A 23,661-nucleotide genomic window follows, 5' to 3' on the forward strand; every position below is an offset into this window, starting at 1 on the left:
GGGGGGGGGGGGAATTTAGCAACTTCCTTGGATCTGGCTGGAGCCATCTACCATATTAACCGGACGGATATCTCTCTAACTCACCTTGACGTGTCTCCCCACGAGATTCATAAGGCGGCGAATAATCCATCCAAGAACCATGTGGATATCCCCGATGTCGCCCCTGTCTTGGATCCCTCGTGGAGTACGGAATACGTGGTTAGGATATAAAATTGCGACATACCGGATAAACCACACAACACTAGCAAAGAACCCGATGTTACACCTAAAGTGATGATAGGATAGATAGGATCGCGAGAAAGATGTTGAACACTCTTTGTCTTTCAGAAAGTAACGGAAAGGAATTAAAAGCATAACTGTCTCAAACCACATTAAGCAAGCAAGAAAGCAAGAAAAGAAAGTAAATCAAACAAGCCGCCAAATAGCATAGAAAAGCAAGCAAGCGAAAATAAGAACAGTGCCCTAGCAGATAATTAAAGTAATGCATTAAAAGAAAAGCAAAGAGAAGCCATCAGGAGCAAACGATTCCCATAAGAGGGAAAAGAAAAAAGGAAAAAAGGGAAAACCGACGTTGCTGAATTACTTTTCCTCCCATAATCAATTCATTTTGACACTCTGTATTCCGCTGAAAGTGTTATTTTTTTCTTTTCTCCCTTTCCATCGTTCGAGCAGGTTCGTAAAATTTTGAATAATAGCAAAGCAAAGAAACGGAAGAGACATGTAGGTAGATAGACAGGTAAGTAAAGTCGATAAGTAATAAGAGGACAGAAAGGTGAAAAAGGAACATTCAATCAAGCAGGCGATAAAATAAGTAAAAACAAAACATGTAGAAAAACAATATCATGTACCCCCTTGATCCCGCTTCGGCCCTTCTGTCCCCCCTTTTTTTTGGTTGGAATGCGCCAAAGAAATCCCTGATTCTACCGATGGAGCTCGGTCGTTGACATTGCTTTGCTGTCAAAGATGGAAAAGTAGTGATTACTTCAGTATGTAGGCTAGTATAAGAAAATGAAAGAGAGAGGAGTAAGTAAAACACAAGTCAATTGAGGGAAAGGAAGGGAAGGATAGCTTGTGTACACGGAGAGAAATTAAATAGCTTATGGGGAAAAAAACAGAAACACGCACACAATCTCCCCTTAATGCAACATGAACAAAGGGAACATAATGTGGAAAAGGAAAAGAAAATTTTGTTTGACGCCGACAGGTAGAGAGCGGAGGGAGCGAGAGAGGCTTTGGTGTGAGTGCAGCCAGAGAAGCATTATCGTAGTATTAGACGCTGACGGCCGGTCGGTTATCTGTCCAAAAAAAGTGAAGACGTTTCCATTGTACATTGAAGGCAGCAGCATGGAAAAGAACACTGCCGGCAGGCTGTCGGGATCGAGAACATAAGCCCAAGAAACGAGACGCTATTTACCGTAAGTATTTTTTTCATCATTCCGAAGTGGCTTCGAGGCAGAACGACGATGGGGAGGATTTCGGTGGAAAAGGATACTAGGAAATGCCGAAAAAAATGTAGGCGAAAAGCTAATGCGAATTATGTGTTGAAGGGGTATCGTTAATGGGGACGTCTATAATTCGTGTCGTGAAGAGGTAGATATCCGCTCGACGTAGGAAAAGAAAGAGACGAGGGAGAGAATGGGGAGCGGTGTGGCTGCGCGTAAGAAATTATCGAACTGCATGTCCACGATGAACGGGATCAAGGCTGCTCTGGCTGCTGTATGCGGAATTCTCTGAGTCGATATGTGCACTTGCACCACTATCACCACTCTCCGCGCTGGCACTCGCACTGCCCGTCAGACTTCGAACGTTTGAAGGACCTTTGGGGGGGTACGGATGGTTGCTCACCCCGACATGTTGCTCGACCTGATGCGGCATTATAGCATTACCTTGACCAGGCGGGTGCCTTGGTACTGGAGCTTTCATCATTCCTGGGGGAGACGGCCTCCCACTATGTCCCATTCCATTCGGTAGGGGCATCTGGCCACCCTCAGGACCTGTACCTGGTCTACCCATCCGGCCGTTTGGGAGAGAAGGATTGCCGGGGGACTGGCTGGTCCTCCTACTCGGTGGGAATGTTCCATGTCCCATCTCGCCCATTCTCGAGGCAGTCAAGGAGTTCGCTCTTGATTCGTTGTGCATTTCTCTTCTGTCAACATTACCATATCGGTTAGATGAGTAGCTCATCATAGGGTTGTCCAGCAGCGAATCATGCACTCCTGGTATCTCCTCCATTATCCTTGCGCTGGCACGATGTCTACCAGCACCAAAATGTCTGCTGAAAACAGATGGGGGGCGAGAACTGTTCATTTCAGGATTTTTGCGGAATTCCTTTGCGGGCGTAGTCGGAGTTTTCCTATTTCTCCGAGAAGTTACGCTCATCATGTCAAAGTTATCTGGATCAATTTGAGGGATGGCCGGGCTGCGGTGGTCTAGGTCGTAGCCATCTTCGTCGTCATCGTCAAAACCGCCTCTAACCGATGGAGCTCTCGCAACGCCGGCTCCACGGCGCCTCATTTGTATCTCCTGCTCCCGTAGGGCAATCTCTCGCTGGCGAAGCATGAGTTCACGCTCCTTTAGCGCCAATTCACTAGGAGATGGCCCCCCGTTCGTATGGCCGTTGTATCCGCCGTGCTGGGACTGGGCGTCGTCTTGACCGTCTTCATAAAGTACAAGATGGCTGAATTCGTCGAGAGATGGGTCCTCATACGACAGATCACGCGGCATACCTTGCTTGGGAGCACGAGGGCCATGGCCATTTGCCTGGGGAGGTAGAGGTCGTGGGTTGTTAGCCATAGAGGAAGGACCTCGACGTGGAGGTGGTGGTTGGCCACGGAAGTTTCCACCGCCTCGAGGGGCACCATTCATCGGCGGTCTTGAAGGAGCAGAGGATACTCGAGGAGGCAGTGTAACGACGGGTGAGGATGGTTCCGTTGGGGGCTGACGGTTTTGATTTGTAATATTAATATGATGTAGCATGGCGTACAATGTTTCTATTCGAGGAATCTTTACGCCGTTCTCAGTTGCCATCTTGACGGGAGCTCCAAGGTAGGTTTCGATTTCCATGGGCCGCCTGGCCTGGAAGTCCTGGTACATGATGCTCGGATTCTCAGTCGGGGCTGTCATTGCCTGGATTGTCTTTTCTTTGAAGTCATCGGCAAACGTGCATCCCTGGGACTTTGCAAGTGCAATCAACTCATCAAGAACGTCTGAGACCATTTGACGCACCCCAACCTTTTCTAGGAGCTGACTGTGGTTTGGGGTTTCGAAAAGGACACTGATAGGGTAGAAAGCAATGGGGCTAGACAGGATTAGCATGGCAAAAAAAAAAAAAAAAAAAGGCGAGAGGGCAAAAAGACATCGCACATACCCTATCATACGATCGTACTGTTGCTGGAGTATATTTTCTGATACTTTGCAGTTCACCTGAGCGGTGCCGAGAGTTATTGCCAGAGCAGCAGCCATGTCGTTCTGGATGGCTGTTGGGATCATGGCGTTCTTCGAAGCTGGACCAACCCACAGGTCGGTTGAAGAGGTGTGTTCGAACTCGCTGGCACCGGTCTGGACAATATCTACTGCAGATACCAGAGAAAGGACAACATTCTTTGGGAACCTCTGCTCCAAATGGGCCTCGATACCTATTGTGCTCGTAGTATTGACCAGGATGCATGTATGTTGGGGGGTAACGACTGATTCGATCACGCCGGCGAGATCGTAGATATCTGGCAGAGCTTTCACGCAGAGAATCACATAATCGTATGACGACGATATGGAGGCACCTTCTTCTGGCGTACGGACAACTATATTTGTTGTTAGCAGGTTCTACCTTTCTCGGTGTAAAAAACAAAAGAACGGATAGTATTTACCGTGTCGAGGTTTAAAGCGTTCGTTGCCGAACACCTTCGACCTAATTTTGACAATAAGTGTGAGCCAACCAAGGTACCCCCCAAGGCGAGATCTAAGGGTAGAGAGAGAGTAGCCATACTTAAAGGATATGCCGTACTGCTGGACGGACTCGAAGCTGGACTTCCACACCAGCGTCACATCACAAGAATGCGTGGCCTGGAGTCTCCAGGAAAGAAAAGCAGACACCGCATTACCACCAACTATAAAATAGGATGTCAGCCGGCCCATCACAGAAACACAGTCATGAAATGTAACTAGGAAAGCAGGGCGAGTGTGATTCCAGGACTGGTTCCAAGATCGAGATATTCCCAGTTTCCTTGCTGCCTTTATTTATTTTTGCTTCTTCCTCCTCTCGATTTTGTGATATTTATCTTTCCTTTCTCTTTTTTTTTTTTTTTCTCTTTTCACGGACGGAGGGAGGGAAAGCCGCTCAGGAGGTGAAGGATCGAGTGAAGGCTTCTCAAGTGTGTCGACAGATAATATACTGAAGACTTGAGGACTGGGAGGGGGGGCAAAGGTTGGCTGGTTGGGGAGACGCGGCAGAACTGAGAAGAGGGCAAGAAAAAAAAAAAAGAAGAAGCAACAGAAGCAAGAGGAACAAGAGGGACAAAAAAGAACAAGGAGAGAGTGAGGTGTTGTACCTGATAGAATGCGAAGTCTCGGCGGCGACGGGGCCATTGGGAAGGCAGAGCGTAGGAGGTATGCAGCCGAGCAGACGTCGGGCGGGAAAGAAGCAGCCCAGTTGTTTGTACCGCCGGAACGCACAGCACGTTACACACTGCTGGCTGCTAGCGAGCGAGCTGGTGTGCTTGCTTCGCTTCCTTGCTGCTGGCTCGCCTGCTTAGTGCTCGATGATATATGTTTGACGCTGCTCTGGCCGGACGGAAGCAGCACGATGGGGTCGCGGTATGGATATGTACTCTATCGGAAGAAGAAGAAGCAAAGTGGAACGGCGTGCCCCTTTGTTCGATAGCTTGTCGACAAGGGATCGTTCTTGTTTTTATTCTTCTTCTACCGCTGATTTTATTTATTGCTTGGGGGTTCTTTTTCTCTTCTACAGCTGCTCGTGGAGTGCTGGATGTCGTTGTAGAGTATATGGGGGATATCGGGCCCTCTTATCTCATCGCTTCTCTCGACTTCCCGCGCGCGCAGGACTATCAACCCGACCGATGGCTGGACGCTGAACAGGCACTAGGGCCGTCGAGGACTTTGCGAGATGAGATTGGTCCGCTCGATCCGTCAGCCTGATGGATTTTCTTTGATCGAGGGTTCGGGTAGCCGTCGGTCGTCAGGTCAAAGGGGACGAGGGCAGAACGCGGACGCAGACAGAGAGACAGGCAGCGAGGATAAAAAAAAAAAAAGAAAAAGAAACGAAACGGAAAACGAGAGCCAAACGAAGGGAAGACCAATGCCTGAGAGAGAGAGAGAGAGCAGAGCAGAACGAACACCGACTGAGAGAGAGAGAGATAGAGAGCAGTCAGGGAGAGGGAGGGAGATGCAGGCAAGCGGTCGAGGTTTTCTGTTTTCGACGAGGAGGAGAAACCGCAGCGAGCGCTGGACGACGAAAACCTGCGGTGGTCGGAGCGGGCGCAGGTTGAAGTTTTGGCGGGAACCTCGAACAAGGTCGCGATAGTTGGTATTACGGTTACAGGACAGCCATGTTACAGGGAGCTGCCGGGGGGTGTTGACGCATAGAGCACCAAGATACAGTGGTAATGTTCCGGTAATTACGCGATCGAGCGGGCTATGGCTACCTCTGCTCAGATCGTAGTGCTAAACAGATAAGCAGGGAATCTTGCCAAGTGGTGTTTTAGTTGGCAAGACCCGTGGGAAAAAGAAAGCATCGATAGACAAGGCGCCGGTGTTGCTTTTTCCAGCTGCTTTCCCCCTTCTGGCGCAAAAGATTTTCAGGGTGAAGGGAGCTAACTAGTCTGCTTGGTGACGATTGATATCTGGATGGACAAGTGCCGGAATGGGGATGACAGCTCTGGAGAAATTGATAGGATGCAGGATGCAGAGCTACCGCCCACGTTGTTGCATTCTCTCTCACTCGGGTGTACCTCTGCCTGCTGCTGCCGGCCGCCAACTTCCCCGATCCTGTGCCGTGCGTCAGTCAGCAAGATAGTTAACTAGTTATTATTAACTAAGATATCAAGGGAAAAAAGGGGGATGGATGCAGAGAAGAGGACTACTCTCAACAAGAGCCGGAAAGGGAGAACCATGGCTATCAACTTGATGTTCTTCTTAGGCCAGCCTTATCATCCATCGTGGCCATGTCTACGTTTCAGCAGATATATTAAGTACCCAAACATACTTAAGTAGTCCCCCTTAAGTCCCCCAGTATACTCCGTATGCGAGTAGTTTATGTATCAAAACACAAGTAACTCCGTACGTAGGGAGTAGGTTCGGAGTTCGATCACACAGCCCCCGACGGAGTCGACGGATGCTTAAATGGATGCTAAACTGGTCCAATCTGTGCCCTATGCCTCATCTCGACCTCAACTTTTTTTTTTTTTGCTCCTTCTTTCAACGGTTTCCCCCCCTTTTTTTCAACGCAGGTCGTATCATAGAACTGTCAGGCAGAAGAATCAACCTCGTATCTGATGAGTAGTCGAAAGAGACATCTGGTGGGATCATCTTTATGATCACAATCAATCGTTCATACTTTTAGCTCGGTCATCCAGAGTGCATGGTATTTTGTGTTGAACAGCTTTGATCCCAAGGGGCGATTTGCATATCGAGCTTCCAGCTCGCCGCTTGTTTGGTTGCTTTGCATCTCCCGTCCGAATATTGCTTTTCCTTTCCCAGATAAGAACCTCGACGCAGTGGCATTATTGTGCAGAAGTACTCCGTACTCCATACAGAGAATACTTTCTCCCTTTCCAACCCTTTTTCTTTTCTTTTCTTTCATCTGTGTGCCTTTCCTCTCCTCTTCGTGGCAAGGTAAGTCGAGCAGGTTGCTTAAATTATTGACAGGCTCAAGCACCAGTGTTATGTACCAGGCTTCTTCTCCCTTCCCGTGTGGTGGAGCAAAAGGCCCAGCCAGAAAGGCTCATATATCAACATCAACAAAACAACATACAGAGTACGGAGTAAATCCTCCCCAATATTCTTATATTTGTTTTTCGCTCCTTTCAATCGCTTCAATCAGTAGTGACTCCGTTCTGCCACACATGTGCACTACAATAATGCACCTAGACCGAGCACTCCGTCTCGAGAGAAGGAAGCGAAGTCGAGGAGCTCCGTACGACAACACCGCGACAGGGAATTGCAATCGATTTTGACTGAAAGAATTTCTTTCCCTTTCGACCATGCTAGGGATTGTTTCGTCTTCGCCACTGGCGGACCCTAAGTTAGGCACACGGGATGGAGATGTGCTGGCGCCGAATTGACTCGTCATCGTCGCCGCTGAGTCGACCTTCTTCGCTGCGATGGCTCCGGTAATTTTTAGCACCACATCACCTCCATCGTCGTAATTTACTACTGCAAGTGCCGTAATTTTTAGTTTCTTTTTCCCTTTCCTCTCTCTCCCTTCTGCTTCTTCCCTGCCCTTGCGAACGTGAGGTAGATGGATGGCACGGAGTTTGCGTCAGTCGGTTCCTGAATATCAGTGACTCCGTATCTCTCGATCATCCCGCCCTCCGCCTGCATACTTATGCATATCCATATTAGATATCAATAATGTTCCTTTCTTCCTTTCCCTCCGCTACGCTCTGTTTCTCTTTCGCGCTGGAGTTGATGATGTAAAAATAAAAAGCTAGGCGTTATTTCAAGGTTATGACTAAGCTTTGCGGCTTTACACTTTATCCGATGACTAAGGAACTCTAAAGTCGGTGACGTTATCTCAATTCAATAATTTGCATCTCTTTTTCGCCTGAGGCGTCATAAAAAGGGTGTGCTGGTACTCCCTAATGCAAGATGAGCAGGAAGAAGCAAATATGAGCATCCATCTTCCATCCGCTTTTAGCGACGTTACTATTTATGCACCTCCCAGTGAAATCGAATACCTTGCGAGCTACGGAGCACATACTTTGCATATCCCCAGCTTGGACGGTCGATCGCAGGTACTGTAGGATAACAAAGGAGGCTAGCCCACCATGGCCAGATTCAAAGACTTGCCAGAAGAAATCATCCTTTTTATCCTTGAATATGCGTGGGACGCCTGGAGGGAAGAGGTAGAGAATCATGCTCACCTTGAGTCTTATATGGGGAGTCCACATTGTAGCTTTCAAAGGAACCTACTGCCTGTTAGCAGTACGTATCCCTTTCCCCATCCATTTTCTCCATTTAAAGCTAGATTTGCTTCCCTTGTTAAATAGTACATGTCGTTGGGATCCTTTTTGAGCTAATAAACCGCCCTCGTTATCTACTTGAAGAACAATTCGAAAGGCTTATGGTATACTGGGTGGCCAAACAGGTTAGACATCCCAGAGTTGACGATTATGAAAAGGAGGAATGGCTAGAGTCAATGCTCCCCCGACCAGCGACGCAGTTTTTCCTCGAAATGATAGGTAAGGAAACGAGTATGACTCGTTTGGAATGGGAAAGCCAAGAGAGTGTCCGTTGTCCGGAACTTGTAGGCTCCATTAACCAAATCACTGAGTATCTCCTGTGCGAAACTCAACAGCAGAGCGACCATGAGCGCTCGGCCTTGAAAAGCAAGTATCAATATACCCTGTGCGCACTGGCTGCAATGAAGCTCTACAGTGGAAACCAAGACCCATTCTTTGAAGACTTTTTTGAGGAGTATAGTGAAGCGGACAGTAAGACCCCCGAAAGAGTAACCATGGATATCTGCAGCGCTGCGGGGATAGTAGCCATATTTGAGGATGACGCTGCCTTATTGACTCGGGTATTGACTAGGGGTCCATTCTGTGTCAATACTGCTCATGAATTCTTTGGCAACCCAATTCTGGTGGCCGCGCAGAAAGGGAGCCTTGAGTGTATGAAAATTCTCCTTCAACAGCCTAGAAGAAGATTCGTCACAGATGGCGCGGGGCTAAATGCGTTACACATTGCTGCCATAGCGGGAGATGTGTCAATGATCAAACTATTGCTTGAAAATATCGATGGAACACTTTATCAAGAAAGACAGAGAGGGCTACCGTTGACTCTTGCGGCAGAAAAGGGACATAGAACTGCTGTAGATGTCCTACTCCACGGCCTAGATCCTCGGCCTATCGCTGACGATGTCGATGAGGCTATTGCAGCTGCCGCGGGCGCTGGCCGTGAAGGGATCGTAAGATATCTCTGGGACTATAGTAGTTTGCCTGCTAATGCTAGAACAGTGCGTGACATCGCACGATTGAATTTGAATGACGAGGAAACCGTTAACACTGTCGATAAAGCGGATGACGGGGATGTTGACGAGGCGGATGCTAATGAGCTGGATGCTGATGATAATGATGATCTAGATTTATGGCTTTCAAACCCAGCAAGAGACGCTCCCATAACAAGCTGTGCAGTCGATGATATGTTTGGCATGAGTTTGGAGACGGACATGCTACTGGCCGCTGCCATAAAGGACCATGAGAATATCGTCAGTCTTATTTTTGACTCTGATGTGCTACGGCCCCAGACCCGGAGGGGAGTAGCTGCTTCGTGTTTCCAAGCTGCCTTGCAACATGATTGCACAAAGGTCGCAAAGATGCTACTCAATCGCTTTGAAGGCCTAGCCAATGAGAAATATGGCGAGAGCGCTACAGAGCCCTTAGCTTTCGCGGCTGCGTGTACAGCCACAAATGTCATGAAGCTCCTTCTCGAACGAGACGACATTGATGTCAATAGTCGTGACGCAAGCCGTGCTACTGCGATATGCTATGCAATGAGACCCCCCATGGAAACGGTTGATAGAGTGACAGATGAATTCGAAGCGCTTAGGCTTCTGGTTGCCCATGACAAAGTTGACGTCAACTGTGCAGACAGCTTCGGCGACAATGCACTGATGGGAGCAGCTATAACTGGAGATCGGCGAATGGTAGATCTATTGATGAGCCGTGAGGAACTTAATGTCAATGCTAGTAATCGCTTCGGCGAAACTGCGCTCTCACGCGCTGTTGTGCTAGGAAACATTGATGTTATTGGCAGCCTACTGGCTCGAAATAACATTAAGGCCGATGAACGAAACAAGCTTGGCCAGACTCCGTTCATGATGACGGCCGTCACAGGCCGTGTTGATATTATGGAGCAGTTCACCAGCCGCCCCGATGTCGACATCGAGGCGAAGGATCCCAAGGGACGAACCGCGCTCTGGTTAGCCGCTCACCGGGGAAATGTTGACGCCGTCAGCTATCTGGTTCGCCATAGTGCCAATATCAACGTGGATCTCAACGTGCGAGACATTGAGGGTGTATCTCCATTGGAAGTTGCAGAGGGAAAACACTCTGCAAAATATGAAAGGACGGTGCGGGTTCTGACCGGGGAATGCAAGATAAACGAGACAGCCGAGCGCCCATCCTATATCGACGCCGACCCAGCATCCTTCCTATTACCATTTGATTGTTGTGTGGCTTGTGAATTGATTCACCCGAAGGCTCACGGAATCTATTTCGGCCAATTTCCTGGCTTTTCTGACCCGTCCTGTAATGGCATCGATCTCAACGAAGACGACCTGTCCTATCCGGACGACGACAACCGCTCTTTCTCAGACTTCTCTGTCTCAGATCACAGTCCCTCAGATGATGGAAAAATCCGCTACTATCACCCAAATTGTTACAATTGAAAGAAGCTGAAGGTTTTCCGTTCGGGACAAAAAGACGATGCCGTGGCACAGCTGAGTCATCTGTATTATAAAAGTGTATTTTAGTTACTTAGTTTACCAAAAGTTAATTACCAAATTGTAAATTATTATTTATTTTTATCTACCTTAATTATAGTCCATCTGATTTACAAAATTGACGACAGTAAAGATTAAGGTCAACAGATATCGAAATCAATTGCTATTCTCTCAGCTAACCCGTAAGCACTGGGACTAAGCTGTCTAGATCAGACCTATGGCATAGTCCGTACCCTGGTAGATGACTGGTCGTCTTTTGGCCTACCTATTGGATACCAAACGCTTGATACCTGGGAAGCCCATGCAACTCATGTTTCCAATGAGAGACACCAGCGTCGACTATCTTGACCCCAGCTACAAGATCTATCAGACAAGATGTTCAGCTCGAGCCTGGATTCAGCTGAGATTCCATTCCCATTGCCGGGTTGACTTCAGCCGCGGAACCAAGGCAGAGCTTGTCGTCTGCTTGGTACATACCCCTGTAGCCGGGACCATTATTGACCTTCGATTTTCGGCTCTTCTCAAGATCATCCATCCATAATCTACTTAACATGGAACTCCCGTTGAATGACTTGAAATATACCCGCTTAAGTTCTCTTACCGCGGTTGCTTGTGTGTGAGACCCTTCTCCGAGGCCGTCTGATACCGAGAATCCACCACTGTAACATCTCAGGCCTTGCTGTCAGACCAGAGTTAGATGTGTTATCGTGACACTTGTGAGACGCGGACAAGGTGAAACAAGCGTCTTGGGCACAGGCCATCCTGTCTGAATGATCAACATGGCGTTTGTGCGAGGAGTAGAACATGGCACATCAAGCAGATTCAAGATTCGATGGCTCATTCAGGTGAAAAATATGACCTTCTAGAATGAGTGGCCTTACTGCCAGCATGTTAGACAGTCACCCATGTAGCTGCTAGGGCGTGGGGATTGTCATTAATTTGGTTGCCGACTTCAGACCGACATACTTGGAGCAGCATAAATGCCTGGAACAACTCTTGTGTCAGTCCATAGATAGAAGATGATAAAAAGTCAGTGTTTTCATCCGAAGACTTCCTTTTCCCTTGTTTTGAAGCTAAAGAGCAGTACAAAAATTACATCATAAAAGTTGGAGAACACTGCAAACTTTTCCTCTGTGTTTTGACTTGGCATAGGGAGGTTCTGTTCCACCAGCGATTGCACAGCAAGAGGTTTACTCAGAGGGTAGTTCAACGAAAACAGTGCCAGGGGTCGAAAATATAGATGAATGGCCAATTTAAGAACATAAAAAAGAGAAAAAGGAAATCACTGAGTTCTCAGAAAAGTGAATACCTAACGCGCCAGATACGAGACCCCGGATCATTTTGAGAACAAATATACCTCAGGATTGGATCGTTCGATGAACGCCTTTTAAGAAGCATAAATCAACTATGCCATGTAGGTACTGGCATCGACGCCTTCCTCAGGATATTCCCTAGATATATGTGTGAGACGCGATGTAATGAATCTTGTGATGATTAAGTTAGACTTACGGAAGTGCGACCTCGAAGCGCTTCTCAATATCCTTCAGTACCTGCATATTCTCTTCGTCGCTAACGAAGGAGATGGACAGGCCCTTGGTACCAAATCGGCCAGCACGGCCAACTCGGTGAAGGTACGAGTCGGCATCAATTGGCATGTCGTAATTGATGGCCAAGTTAATTCGCTCAATGTCGATACCACGACCGAAAACGTCAGTTGCCACGCAAATACGCTTGTTGAACTCTTTGAACTCGCGGTATCGTTTAATACTGAGTTGAACGTTAGTTATATAATTCTTTCATAGGAGTGTGGGAATGGACTCTATCATACCGCTCTTCCTGGGAAACACCGGAATGAACAGCAATACTTGGGAAGTTACACTCCCTCAGGAGCTTGTCAAGCTCTGTCGCACGGACGGTACTCTTAACGAAGATGATGACTTGGTTGAACTCAAGGTTGTCAAGGAGCTCGTTGAGCTTGCGGTTCTTCTCTGCTTCACTGAGTTTGATGTAATATTGTTGAAGACCGTGCAAGGTGAGTTTGGTATCATCATCAACATACACCTCGAGAGGGTTTCGCATGAACTTCTTGCAAATAGGACGGATCTCCTGGGCAAGAGTGGCACTGAACATCATCACCTGCTTATCAGCAGGAGTAGAGCGGAAAATCTCTTGAACATCAGCGCGCATGTCTGGATTAAATGTGTTAGTTTAGTATAGCCAAGTATATGGTACTGATATAAGATAGAACTAACCCTTCTGGTCGAGCATTTTGTCACACTCGTCCAAGACAAATGATTTGATATTGCGGAGGGATAGCTTCTTATCCCGCAAAAGGGCATTCAATCGGCCTGGAGTACCAACAATGATGTTGGGATGGGTCTCCTTGGAAGAAAGGATTTCAATGTCCTTCTGGATCGGGGTGCCTCCATAAAACACTGCAGTCTTCACGTCTGGCATGTATTTGCTGAATCTAGCATATTCGTCCTTGATTTGATAAGCCAACTCTCGAGTAGGGCACATGACCAGGATAGAGCAAGTTCCAGGAACTGGCTCAAGCTGGTGGAGAGTGGTCAAGGCAAAAACAGCTGTCTTTCCGAGACCGGACTTGGCTTGACAGAGAACGTCGACATTAAGGATAGCTGTTGGGATGCAGACTTGCTGGACTGTATGGGGTACGTGGCAGACATGTTAGATTGGTTCGATCCAGTTTCAAGAAAACGCAGGATGAAAAAGATATCCGCCCATTCCAGCTGGTTCCAGAGCGACAAAAGAAGAGAATAACCCCTTTTTCCGCGCGAAAAGGAGGGAAATCCAACAGCTGATATATGTGATACTCGGAAGAGCGCAAAATACATGCAACATATAGGCTTATCTGCAGGGCGGCACGAGGAGGTATCTTCAGGGTGGAGAACAACTCGATGAATACAAGGTTCTCATGCTTGCTGGTTTCGCGACGGGTCAATGTTACGTTCCCCTTGCGCCAGTAAAGGCCTAGGAAGACCAGAAGCGGCAAAAGTGGCATTAGTTCGATCCTACTCTGGGGTCGAACGCCGCAAAATGAGGCCCAGAGGCCTGTATCTCTTGCGCGAAAAGAAATGTGTTTCCACAGATAATTTTCTTTTCTTCTTGAAAATAATGTGTCCTCATGGATTGCTTTTCCCTCGTGCCGCCTGCAAGCTCGTATCGGCCATATTCTCTTGATTCCAAAGCGGGAATGGGCGGATATTTGGCTGGGTTTCAACAGGAAGGACGTGGGAGAAATGTGTTAACTAACCCTCCGATGGATGTTCGAAGCCGCAATCGGTGATCGCGCGTAGAAGTTCTGCCTTGAGGTAGAAATCACGGAAACCGGTCGAATGGATACCGACATAACTGCCCTTCTTGTCGGCGCCCGCTCCGCCTACAGTCAGATCGCCCTTCTTAGACGCATCACCGTTGGCAGCTGGCGCAGCTGGCGCAGCGGCAGCATCAGTGGTCTGGAGTTCCTCATCGGAGTAATCGATAAGATCTTCTTCGGTGGCCATGGTGTGAGATTCTGGTGATTTCTGAGTCAAGAGGGGGGAGATTATAATGGGCAAGGCTTCTCCCAGAGATATACTAAGCAGGGAATGAGCAACTAGGTTTTAAACCGGGCTACTCGATGAGTGTGAGCTGTTCTTGTATTCGAGAGGGCCCTTTCAAGGTGGTTGTTGATGATAATGGTGATAGAACAAAAAGCTGAAGTTTCGTTGGAAGTTGAAAGCGCGAAAGTTGAAAATGGGCGTTGCCTCTTTGGGATGCCATGGAAAATTATTGTTCCGATCATGTGATCGAATTTGCTTAGTCATTAATTCACTACCTCGCCTCTTTTTCGGGGCTTAGGGGAGAAAATGAAAGGAACGTCTAGATATCAACCAGTCAATTATTGGATTCTTTGATATCCAGTGAACGTCCGCAAACAGCATGGCTAAGAAGGCCCAAAAGGCCCAGAAAGGATCAGGCAGTCGGGCGCAAACTCACCTTCATGCAAGAGTAGCTTATCTATGCAAGGCTGCTGACTATTTACAAAGTGCTACCTCACCCAAACCTAGCAAGGATGGCAACAAGAGCCAGGTAAACTATGATACCATCTCCATCTCCGAGCAAGAGATTTCAAAGGGGACCCTGAATCCTGGAGTGAGCCGTGAAAAGAACCCATTTTCTTATATCTCTCGACAATACGGAAACCAACTCCGTGCCGTATCTCAGAAATCACAAATAAGACTAAACCGCGAAACAAAGCGATCCATATGCAAGAGATGTGATTCATTGTTGAGACCGGGGGTGACGTGCTCAGATACAATAGAGAACAAAAGTCGAGGAATGAAGAAACCATGGGCTGACACTCGGGTCATTACATGTGGATTCTGCGGCACACAGAAGCGCTTCCCCCAGGGCGTCCAGAAGAGTGTCAAACTCGCTGATCGACCAAAATCTCGTTTACCTAGGGAAATCGTGCCAGCACCGCCAGATACACAGTCAGGATAAAAATGCCGCCTTAATTTTACTTTTGACTATTGTTTTACTGGCGAGTTAAGCAACATGCATGGCTACTTGTGCGATCCTCCAGACCATAATAGGCTATCTATCCACTATCACGCCTACTAGTTGTCCGCTAATTCTCCGGATGAAACTCGAGCTGAGAGTTTCTGTTTGCTAATTGCAAAGGCAAATATTCCACCGCAACAGCCATGCAGGCCAAGATACTCTGCCTCGAGGTACGGGAAGAAAAGCAAGCCTAGAGTTTTGGCTGATACACACCGCCGGTGTACACAGTTGCCAGTCTAGAAGGACCCGGAACATCGGCAACTATTTCCTCTCTCATAAACATTATTCAGATCAGTATGAAAGTTTTGATCAGAACATGCATGGCCTTTACAAAATTTGAATACCCGGTGTTAATCTAGTGAAATTAACCGTGTACGGTACTTGATACAAACGAATACGGAAAACATAAAGGAATTCTACATCATTATCATTTTCGTAACATCCAAGCGAATCAGAAGTAATTGATCATGATTTCATGTAGAAGTGAGATGATGGGTGTTGTTAGTTCACGTTTAAGCGCAACCAGCTTGAATTGTTTGTTGGGGCCAGATAGTTTTTTTTATTTATCCTTCAAGGTATATCATTTATTCAACTTTGCTGTCAAAGTTCTCACCCTCAACTAGATCTGGGATATCATCATCATCCTCATCATCTTTCTTGCCCTCCTCCTTCTTCTGCATGCTCTGGTAGCTTTCAGCAAGCTTGCGAAGGGAGGCAAGGGAGTCAGGCCCAAGCTGGTTCAGGATACCAGGAACCAATTCAGTGAGTTCCTTCTCTTCGCCGTTACCATAGATGGCAAAGGTGTTGCTGGGAACGGAAGCGTGAACTATTGTTGTGTTTCATCGGTGGTTAGCGTGTCTATAGGAGGATGCAAAAAATAGTTAGTGAATTTACCTTTGGGAGCAGCAAAGTGGATGACGTTGCCATCCTCCTTGAACATGTTGACCTCCTCAATCGCCTGGATTGGCTGGACGTTCATCTTCTTCAAAGCGGTCTGGAGCTTCTTGTCATCGGTTCCGGAGGACTTGTGGACCTTCTTCATCTTGCGGCGGGGAGTTCCCTTTCCACTGCACGTATCGTATATGTCGTCAGTCATACCAATTCATACTGTCGCTAGTTTCCAATCCGCTGATGTAGGCCAGAAAATAAATAAATAATATGTTCTCCTCGCCACTTCAAGTTCTAGCCGCGGAGGAAGTTTGATAGTGGGGGGGGGGGGGTGTCGAATAGGTCCGATAACTGAAAAATGAAGGAGTGAACATACCCTAGAAGCAATTGACAGTCATGTTAGCGAGGGAGCACCGAAATCTTGTATGTTAAACCATGATCCAAACAACGGGACAAAGGTATAGGCTTGCCAGCCTTCCAGCACGGACCAAAAAAACTCCAATGTTGGTACTTGGCACCAAGAAACAGCAAAGCAGCGGGCAAGGAAGAAGGATAAAAGGATCATACCAATTCGCACACTCTGCTGCATCTTCTGTAACTTTGCGAGATCCATGATGAATATTGTCTCCCGTCCCTTCTGTTTCCTATAGTCTATGTTCCTTTGAAATTTCCAAGGCCGGGAATTCCACCGAGGTATGCGGATGCGGAAAAGGCGTAAGCGAGACGATTGAAAACGTCTGGGAGAGATGGGCAGGTTGACAGGGTGAAAGATCTAGAGTAGAATAAAAGAATCGCAAAAGGACGAGGGACGTCCAGATTGATATTCAATAATTAGCTTCACTTGCACACATCCAATCAGGGTTATTTGTGGGGGGAACGGAAAAATCGGGGAGCTCGTTTTGCCTGCTGTTTGCAGTCCGCGAGGCGCCCCCTGGGTTGTCTCTTTGCGCACGTATTAGGGGACTCAGTATCGCGAGCAGCAACTTACCGTGTGGAATGGTAGATATCTGCGTCCTGCAGGCGTCTGGTCGAAACGTCGGCTACAAAAGTCAAGCTCGCTTTTGCCCTTTTCGATGGTTGAGCCATAAACGCCAAGCCAGGATTCGGTTGGTGGGTTTATCCGGGCGATTAGCCCTAACTTAGTTCCAAATACGGAAATCAGCTTTCTCTCTATATATAGTGTTTCTATCTGGGTGCTGCAGATGAAGATATATAGATATTTACACACATATGGTGTTATATGCAGCTGAAACCTAGTTGTCTGTGATATGCTGTTCCGACCACTCCCATAGACGCCGTGCGGTGTCCTTGTCGTGTACAAGCTCGTTCTTCCAGTCCGGGATCCCCACAGGGGAGTAGTACTCGCCATTGCGCAGTTGGCTCCTAGCACACCCGGCGGCCCATAGATGGTTCTTCGCCCCATCCTTCTCACTAGAAGCGAATGGAACAAGTAAAGCGAGGCCATATTTAAGTACAATACTGGATGCCCTCCCCTGTTCGTACAAGGCTGTCAGAATAACACCGGGATGAATCGAGACACTGGTAATTTCCGGGTACCGTCTTGCTAGTTCCGATGCGAGCAGGATATTTCCAGCCTTTGAAATCCCGTATCTAGTCCATCTGTTACTTGCCAGCAGGTCATCGGTAGAAGTCATGAGTGAAAGCAGCCTCGATGGCGAGGATGGTGCCATCTGCCAAGCTGCAGACGAGATGGACAGAACTCGGACATCAGAACCAGGCTGGGATGCTGTCTTCTGGAGCGTGGGTAGCAATAGTGACGTCAGGAGGAAATGGCCCAAGTAGTTTGTACCGAGCTGCACCTCATATCCGTCCTTGGTCCGGTAAGGGTCCAAGCCCATCACTCCGGCATTAAGGATGAGAGTATCAAGACGTTCACAATCTCCGGTAAATAACTTGGCTGCTTCCCGGATAGATTCAAACGACGACAGATCAAGGGGTAGGTATCGAATGTCCACTGTCTGTTCTAGCCGTGACTGGATATCCTCCATTGCTTTACGGGCCTTTTGCTCATTTCGAGCACCTATATATATCCTTGCAGGTTGGTGTTTCGCTAGCTCCAGGACCGTTTCTTTTCCAAGTCCTGTGTTTCCTACAACAGCATAAAGCATAAGCGGCCGTGTAACTGAAGAGCGGTAGTAACTTTCACTCACCTCCTGTAATCAAAATGACTCTACCAGACTGGTCTGTTATATCGCGGTCCGGCCGAAATGCCGATCCATAGGCCTGTTGTGCAAACTGATGGATGAGCAAGAAAACCAATCGAGCTGTCTCGAAAGGGCGAGCCAAAACAATCTTCGTCAAAGTCAGCAGGGCGACGAGCTCCTTGAGCGCATGACTGCTACCGTTCTTCGGCTGTGGCTGTCCTTGGGCTGCACTTGTCTTGTGGCCATGAGCGGTTGAACCGCCTGCCACCCCTGTGCGTCTTTGAGTGATTTCTGACATGTTTTAAAGATATTTTGCAAAATTGGTATCTTCCGTGTTAACAAAAATGGTAATGATATACGCCTTCTAGATGTACCTCTAAGAATACACATCCAACGTGGAAAACTGCATGATGTGTTGGAAAGCTGTTTGCTGGTCCAGGGTATCTTGTCTGGAGGTCGTTTGGACTTGAAGATCATCCGAGGTTGGTTTTTTGAACTACAGGCCCAAAAGGTAACTAACTAGTTACCTAACTAGTTAAGGTTTTGAGTGTTGCCCAATGTTAGCGTGAGGCAGCGATGACTAATAAACAAAAAGAATTAACTAGTTACATCTTGTCCCCTGTAGTTACCGCGAGCCAAATTATGAAGATGGCTGTGCTGGAGCAAACGGATGCATGATGATTACAATTGAGAGCTGAGTGTCACACAGATGTACCCAGGCACACAAGATACGTAATGGCCTTGCTTGCCACTCGCCATTCCTAGTTACGATTGAGATAGGTTACAAAAGGATCGGTCAAGGTGCGTCGAAGATAACAAATGAGATTGTCATATCTTTCATCAGTCTTTATATGTTTCTATGATACAGTTCATATCGCCTCTTGCCTTTCGCTCAGCAATTTTAACCCCGAAAACTTCTCGTCGGCGACCTCTATCGTCACCAGATGATGCAATGCTCTATCACGGGCCTTGTCGATGACTATCGACTTCACCTGCCATAGCTGACCTTGGCTATGTGCGATATATGCACGGCCTGTCTAGCTTTAGACTGATAGTGCAGATGGAAATGGGATGCTCGAGATGAATTGTAGTTCATGGTTCGCCTTAGCTTTTCCCGTGTGAAGAAGTCTATTGATTGGATGTCCAACCCTACCAGAGGGAGTATGGTCTCAATCAAAAGCGTAATGTGTGATCTTCACGAGTGTATGGAAGATCTACTTAAATGTTGTTTTTACCCGTTTTTCCACCCCTAGACCGCCGCTTCAACCGACGTGGGGGCCGCGCTGGGCAGGACGGCCACTGTGGCAACCCCTCTCGTGGCGCTTCATGTTACTGCGTACACTGAAGGCCTTGCCACAGCCTGGACGAGGGCAACGGAATGGCTTTTCGCCAGTGTGGCTGTGAGAGTGAATGCGGAGGCTGGAAGGTCGGGAAAAGGCCTTATTGCAGGTGCGGCAGATGTATCTGTCATGGTTGAGTGGGTAGGCTGCAGTGTTTGATGGAGGGAAATAGTGACGGTGTTGCCAGGTGGTAGTTCCAGTCATTTCTCCCATATTGATCATTTGATGATGGTGGTGCTGGGCGGCTTGCTGTGACTGTGGCTGTGCAGCTGGAACTGGCTTGAAACTTGGGACGCTGGCAGGATAGAACTCTGGCGAAGAGACTTTTTGCTCGGGGGAGGCAAAGCGAGCCACGTTTGAGTTGGCTGGTGATGGATAGCGAGCCTCACGAGTCTCTGAGAAGGAGGAGCGGTTGGAGTAAGTTGTTCTGGAAGTTGGACGCTCGATGGAAGCATCTGAAGCTGGGCTGGTAAGGGTAGAAGACCCAACCAGAGTTGGGGTGCTCGAAGCAGATGGTGAGCGTCGAGATTCCTCAAAGCTGGACTCTGGTCGCTGTGGAGGAGTTGGAGGAAGTATCATTCTATACTTTCTCTCCTCTTCCCAGTCATCAAACTTTGGTCGTTCTACATTTCTTATGTTAGTGACCATGGTTCTACGACACAGACATTAACAGATAGGCTACTTACTGGCTGACTGAGGAGGAGATACGCTTTCGATGTCCTGGAAGAGAGTTGAGATAGGTGGTAGTGAGTATCTCACAACGGACTCGGCCTCTGGAGAAGGCGGTAGCTCCATGACGGTTGCATATGGAGAAGGAGTTGCTTTGATATTTGAAGAGGTAGTAGTTCCCCACGGCCGCCGTGACTGTTGAGTAGAATATGAAGAGCGTCGAGGTGACGGAGGGGCATAGTTGGTGACTAGCTGTGCGAGATCCATGGCTGCCAGTAGAAGGGTATAGGAGAGAGTGTGTGAGAGCCTTGGTAGGTTGAAGTCCGGCTGGTTGCTATGTTTGTTGTATGTTTGGTGTATGTCCAAGTAGTAAGTGTAGATAACGGAAGGAAGGAAGAGTCCAGGGGGGTGCGGAGGAAGGTGTTATATATAAGAAGAGGAAGAGAGAAAGAGGATGGGCTAGAAGGAATAGAAGTAGTCTTTAAACCCAGGCGGCTGTAAAAAAAAAAACGTGTTCGGGGCGAAAAGGCATGGTGGGCAAGGGTGGGTGTTTAAACCAAGACTTTAAGGCTTAAAGGTTCCAGTACAAGGGATCAAGGACGAGCTGACCGAGAAAAAGGAATGATAGTCCTCGTTCTCTCTGCCTCTCTCTCTGCCTTCTCTTCGTCTCCTCCATGGGGTCAGGGATAAACTCGATAACACGCCGGCGGAAACCTTGTCATCGCCCCCGTATTGCAATTACTGGCTCGCCGGGGGTTTAAAATAAAGTGAAAAAAAGGAACAGCGTTTATTCTTAGCAATTTTGCAAACCCTTTTTTTGCATTCGTTTCTTTTCTGTTCTGTATTTTTTGCTTTTTTTTACGTCTCCAAGGGGAATCCATCCGCGGTACAAGTGCATTACGACGCAGGTTGATCAACCGGACGGACATGCACACTTCCTTATGGCCGGGGCTCCCTCGAGGGAGAAAGAAAAAGAAAAAAAAAGAGGGTCGAGGTGCTTGCCAGCGAGTGAGAGCTCAAACTAGTGATTTCAATCACATCCAGGCGATCTTCGACGGACGCCATCTTCTTTTCTTGTCTTCGCACCCGATGGGGGGAGGGAGGGATTCCAAGCAGGGTCCATCAGGTCGGAGCAGTATGGAGAACGACAGCTGTAACGTTCACAATATGGAAGATATCTCCGCAGTTCCATTTTGTATATAATGTACTGGGTACCTGTGTCATCAATGTCGTAGTGATATGTTGATGAATGAACAAAAGATGGGAATTTTACTGCCATCGTTGAAAGGGTCTTTGTCCACCTTTTTTCAGCCGAGAGTGTGATCTACACACGAGCACTCCGTACGGGCCCTCGGACTCTGCTTTTCTCGGTTCAAACGGATGATAGTCGCAAGTTGAGACAAACGTGTGAGTCTTGTCTTGTGCCGAAAAAGCCCATATTCAGCATCATGTTCTCTTTTTTGGCTCTCGGCAGCGTACATCCAAGGCATATTCACACAACCGATATCGGGAAAAAGATCATAACTTTCAAGATGATCAACCGTGTGTATGGGGAGAGTGAGATATAAAAAAAGAAAACAAAAAAGAAAAAAAAGTCATCGTCCAAAAACGAACAGTTGGTTGACGCTTCGACTTGTTGTCTTTGGTTTAGTGCTTGGGGAAACGCGGCATAATTCACCACTCAGCGGTCGCCAGAGACATCCTGATATGTGCCTCGAGGAATGGCGGCTGGTGGGAATATGATCCGTGCCATTCACAACGTTTCTTTCTTTTCATCATCTTTCTTTTTCCCCCTCTTCTCCTGTGGCACCTGTCCCTGTTTCGATGATGATTAGGATGTGTATAGTAAGTATGCCTAAATCTGTGGAGGTGTACTGACGTTTAAACGAGCATCAGCAAAGGCGACACAGGACATCCCGTACTCAGTCACATCACATCACATCGCATGGCCATCCCCCCATGGTCATACGATAAAGAGTACGGAGCAGTTGAACAAGTCAGTAGTAGCGGTGGTGGTACGGAGTACTGAGGAGCAGCAAGCGAGTCAGCCCAGCAGCATAGTGTTTTTTGAGTTCATCACAAGCGAAAGACACCACAGGAGCCACGTTAAACAGGTCGATGTGGCTGTCACTTTTGCTTGACCTTGTTTCCTCACCCTGCTTGCCTCCCCCGATCAGGATGCTGCAGGCGGGTTTGGCCTCGTGGGAAAAGTCTTGCTAGTCCTGTCCCGGTTTAAGGCTCTCTCGCATCTTCTTTTCTTGTCTTCTCATGCAAGGGAAAAAAAGAAACCACCCAACGGGCTACCAGATTTGGCCGAAAGCCAAATACGAGGCAAATGTAATTAAATTTGGGTTGCAGAAGTTGACTCTCCTCGAAAAGAAAAAAAAAAAAGGAAGAGGAGGAGGAGGAGGAGGGAGGGAGGGAGGGAGTGTACTCCGTCCACTCAGGTCGACATATATACGACAGATTCGTTCGTATGGGGAAGATACGCCCTTTTTTGTTTTTTGACTTTCTTTCTCTTCAAACGTCGAGCACAGATCGTTTGAAAAGAAGGTCTCAAGGAGGATGTATACATACTTAGATCGATCTGTACTTTACATGCTTTACCCGTTCCATGGAGAGTTCGATAGAGGGGGTTGGGGATATGTCCGGCCGGCTGCTGTGAGTGGTTGGCTTCTAGCGAACCACGATGACCTTCTTTTGCCTCGCCAGCTGCATCAGCCCATGTCATGCCATGCCCACGCCTTGTCCTTGATGCCTTCGTCAACCTGAGGAAGTGTGCATGGGTGAGTGAGCGTGGATTGGTGGGTTGATCTTCTGCTGGAGGATGCAGATCTACGCGATGGCCACACATCGGACGGCACGCACGAGGAAGCAAAGAAAAGAAAAGAAGTGTGTATGGAAAAGCCAAAAAGGCATGCCAGAGAATAAAGGCTTTTGGCTGTTTTTTCCTTTGTTTTCCCCTGTCCTCCTTGTCTTCACACAACTCTTTTTGATCCGTACTCAAGCAATAATAATGAGTTCTGAGCAAGCTAACTAGCTAAGCTAAGCTAACTACCCCGTGAGGCGTCCCGTTTTCTCGGACGGAACATTTTTGCCGCTCTTCTCGCTCTCGATTCCCATCTCTCTCGCCTATGTTCTAAATATATCTTGCGAGGGGATAGAACTAAAGTCTCAGGGGGTGGAGGAGACACAGACGAGCATTACTATTATTTGAGCCTTTCGCCTTTCTCGACCAAGGCAGATGGGTATCGAGCAGGTTAGTTAGCCGAGCATGACCAATAGACGGGCAGCTCTTGACAGTAATAACATGCCGTGATATAAGGGGGTCGGTCGGAGTGAGTGGGAGATGGAG

At 47.8% G+C, this 23,661-nt stretch overlaps 10 protein-coding genes across 10 annotated transcripts; 3 read left to right on the forward strand and 7 right to left on the reverse strand.

Annotated features, from left to right (window-relative positions):
• Positions 1–1,665: 1,665 nt before the first annotated feature.
• Positions 1,666–4,581, reverse strand: TRV_03497 (2-dehydropantoate 2-reductase; the record flags this gene model as incomplete). The annotated part of the gene is made up of 4 exons (XM_003022325.1): positions 1,666–3,298; positions 3,368–3,797; positions 3,864–4,103; positions 4,545–4,581. The coding sequence occupies 4 exons, from the start codon at positions 4,579–4,581 to the stop codon at positions 1,666–1,668; spliced, it is 2,340 nt and encodes a 779-aa protein (XP_003022371.1).
• Positions 4,582–7,811: 3,230 nt separating this feature from the next.
• Positions 7,812–8,090, reverse strand: TRV_03499 (uncharacterized protein; the record flags this gene model as incomplete). The annotated part of the gene is made up of 1 exon (XM_003022326.1): positions 7,812–8,090. The coding sequence occupies one exon, from the start codon at positions 8,088–8,090 to the stop codon at positions 7,812–7,814; it is 279 nt and encodes a 92-aa protein (XP_003022372.1).
• On the forward strand, positions 8,001–10,624 carry TRV_03500 (uncharacterized protein; the record flags this gene model as incomplete). The annotated part of the gene is made up of 2 exons (XM_003022327.1): positions 8,001–8,157; positions 8,223–10,624. The coding sequence occupies 2 exons, from the start codon at positions 8,001–8,003 to the stop codon at positions 10,622–10,624; spliced, it is 2,559 nt and encodes an 852-aa protein (XP_003022373.1).
• Positions 10,625–10,919: 295 nt separating this feature from the next.
• Positions 10,920–11,219, forward strand: TRV_03501 (uncharacterized protein; the record flags this gene model as incomplete). The annotated part of the gene is made up of 1 exon (XM_003022328.1): positions 10,920–11,219. The coding sequence occupies one exon, from the start codon at positions 10,920–10,922 to the stop codon at positions 11,217–11,219; it is 300 nt and encodes a 99-aa protein (XP_003022374.1).
• Positions 11,220–12,083: 864 nt separating this feature from the next.
• Positions 12,084–14,202, reverse strand: TRV_03502 (uncharacterized protein; the record flags this gene model as incomplete). The annotated part of the gene is made up of 6 exons (XM_003022329.1): positions 12,084–12,129; positions 12,188–12,445; positions 12,507–12,867; positions 12,931–13,341; positions 13,532–13,831; positions 13,953–14,202. 6 exons carry the CDS (start codon positions 14,200–14,202, stop codon positions 12,084–12,086), a joined length of 1,626 nt encoding a protein of 541 aa, XP_003022375.1.
• A 418-nt stretch (positions 14,203–14,620) lies between these two features.
• TRV_03503 (uncharacterized protein) lies at positions 14,621–15,184 on the forward strand (the record flags this gene model as incomplete). The annotated part of the gene is made up of 1 exon (XM_003022330.1): positions 14,621–15,184. The coding sequence occupies one exon, from the start codon at positions 14,621–14,623 to the stop codon at positions 15,182–15,184; it is 564 nt and encodes a 187-aa protein (XP_003022376.1).
• A 644-nt stretch (positions 15,185–15,828) lies between these two features.
• TRV_03504 (uncharacterized protein) lies at positions 15,829–16,340 on the reverse strand (the record flags this gene model as incomplete). Its single annotated transcript, XM_003022331.1, has 2 exons — positions 15,829–16,070; positions 16,139–16,340. 2 exons carry the CDS (start codon positions 16,338–16,340, stop codon positions 15,829–15,831), a joined length of 444 nt encoding a protein of 147 aa, XP_003022377.1.
• Positions 16,341–17,385: 1,045 nt separating this feature from the next.
• Positions 17,386–18,595, reverse strand: TRV_03505 (oxidoreductase, short-chain dehydrogenase/reductase family; the record flags this gene model as incomplete). Its single annotated transcript, XM_003022332.1, has 2 exons — positions 17,386–18,242; positions 18,304–18,595. 2 exons carry the CDS (start codon positions 18,593–18,595, stop codon positions 17,386–17,388), a joined length of 1,149 nt encoding a protein of 382 aa, XP_003022378.1.
• A 964-nt stretch (positions 18,596–19,559) lies between these two features.
• Positions 19,560–20,573, reverse strand: TRV_03506 (C2H2 finger domain protein, putative; the record flags this gene model as incomplete). Its single annotated transcript, XM_003022333.1, has 2 exons — positions 19,560–20,260; positions 20,324–20,573. The coding sequence occupies 2 exons, from the start codon at positions 20,571–20,573 to the stop codon at positions 19,560–19,562; spliced, it is 951 nt and encodes a 316-aa protein (XP_003022379.1).
• A 2,033-nt stretch (positions 20,574–22,606) lies between these two features.
• Positions 22,607–23,247, reverse strand: TRV_03507 (uncharacterized protein; the record flags this gene model as incomplete). Its single annotated transcript, XM_003022334.1, has 2 exons — positions 22,607–22,893; positions 22,914–23,247. Coding segments are annotated over 2 exons (621 nt in total), but the record flags the coding sequence as incomplete, so codon positions are not given.
• Between the last annotated feature and the right edge of the window lie 414 nt (positions 23,248–23,661).

Source organism: Trichophyton verrucosum, assembly GCF_000151505.1.
Source record: "Trichophyton verrucosum HKI 0517 chromosome Unknown contig00293_1.f1.exp, whole genome shotgun sequence".
NCBI lineage: Eukaryota > Fungi > Ascomycota > Eurotiomycetes > Onygenales > Arthrodermataceae > Trichophyton > Trichophyton verrucosum.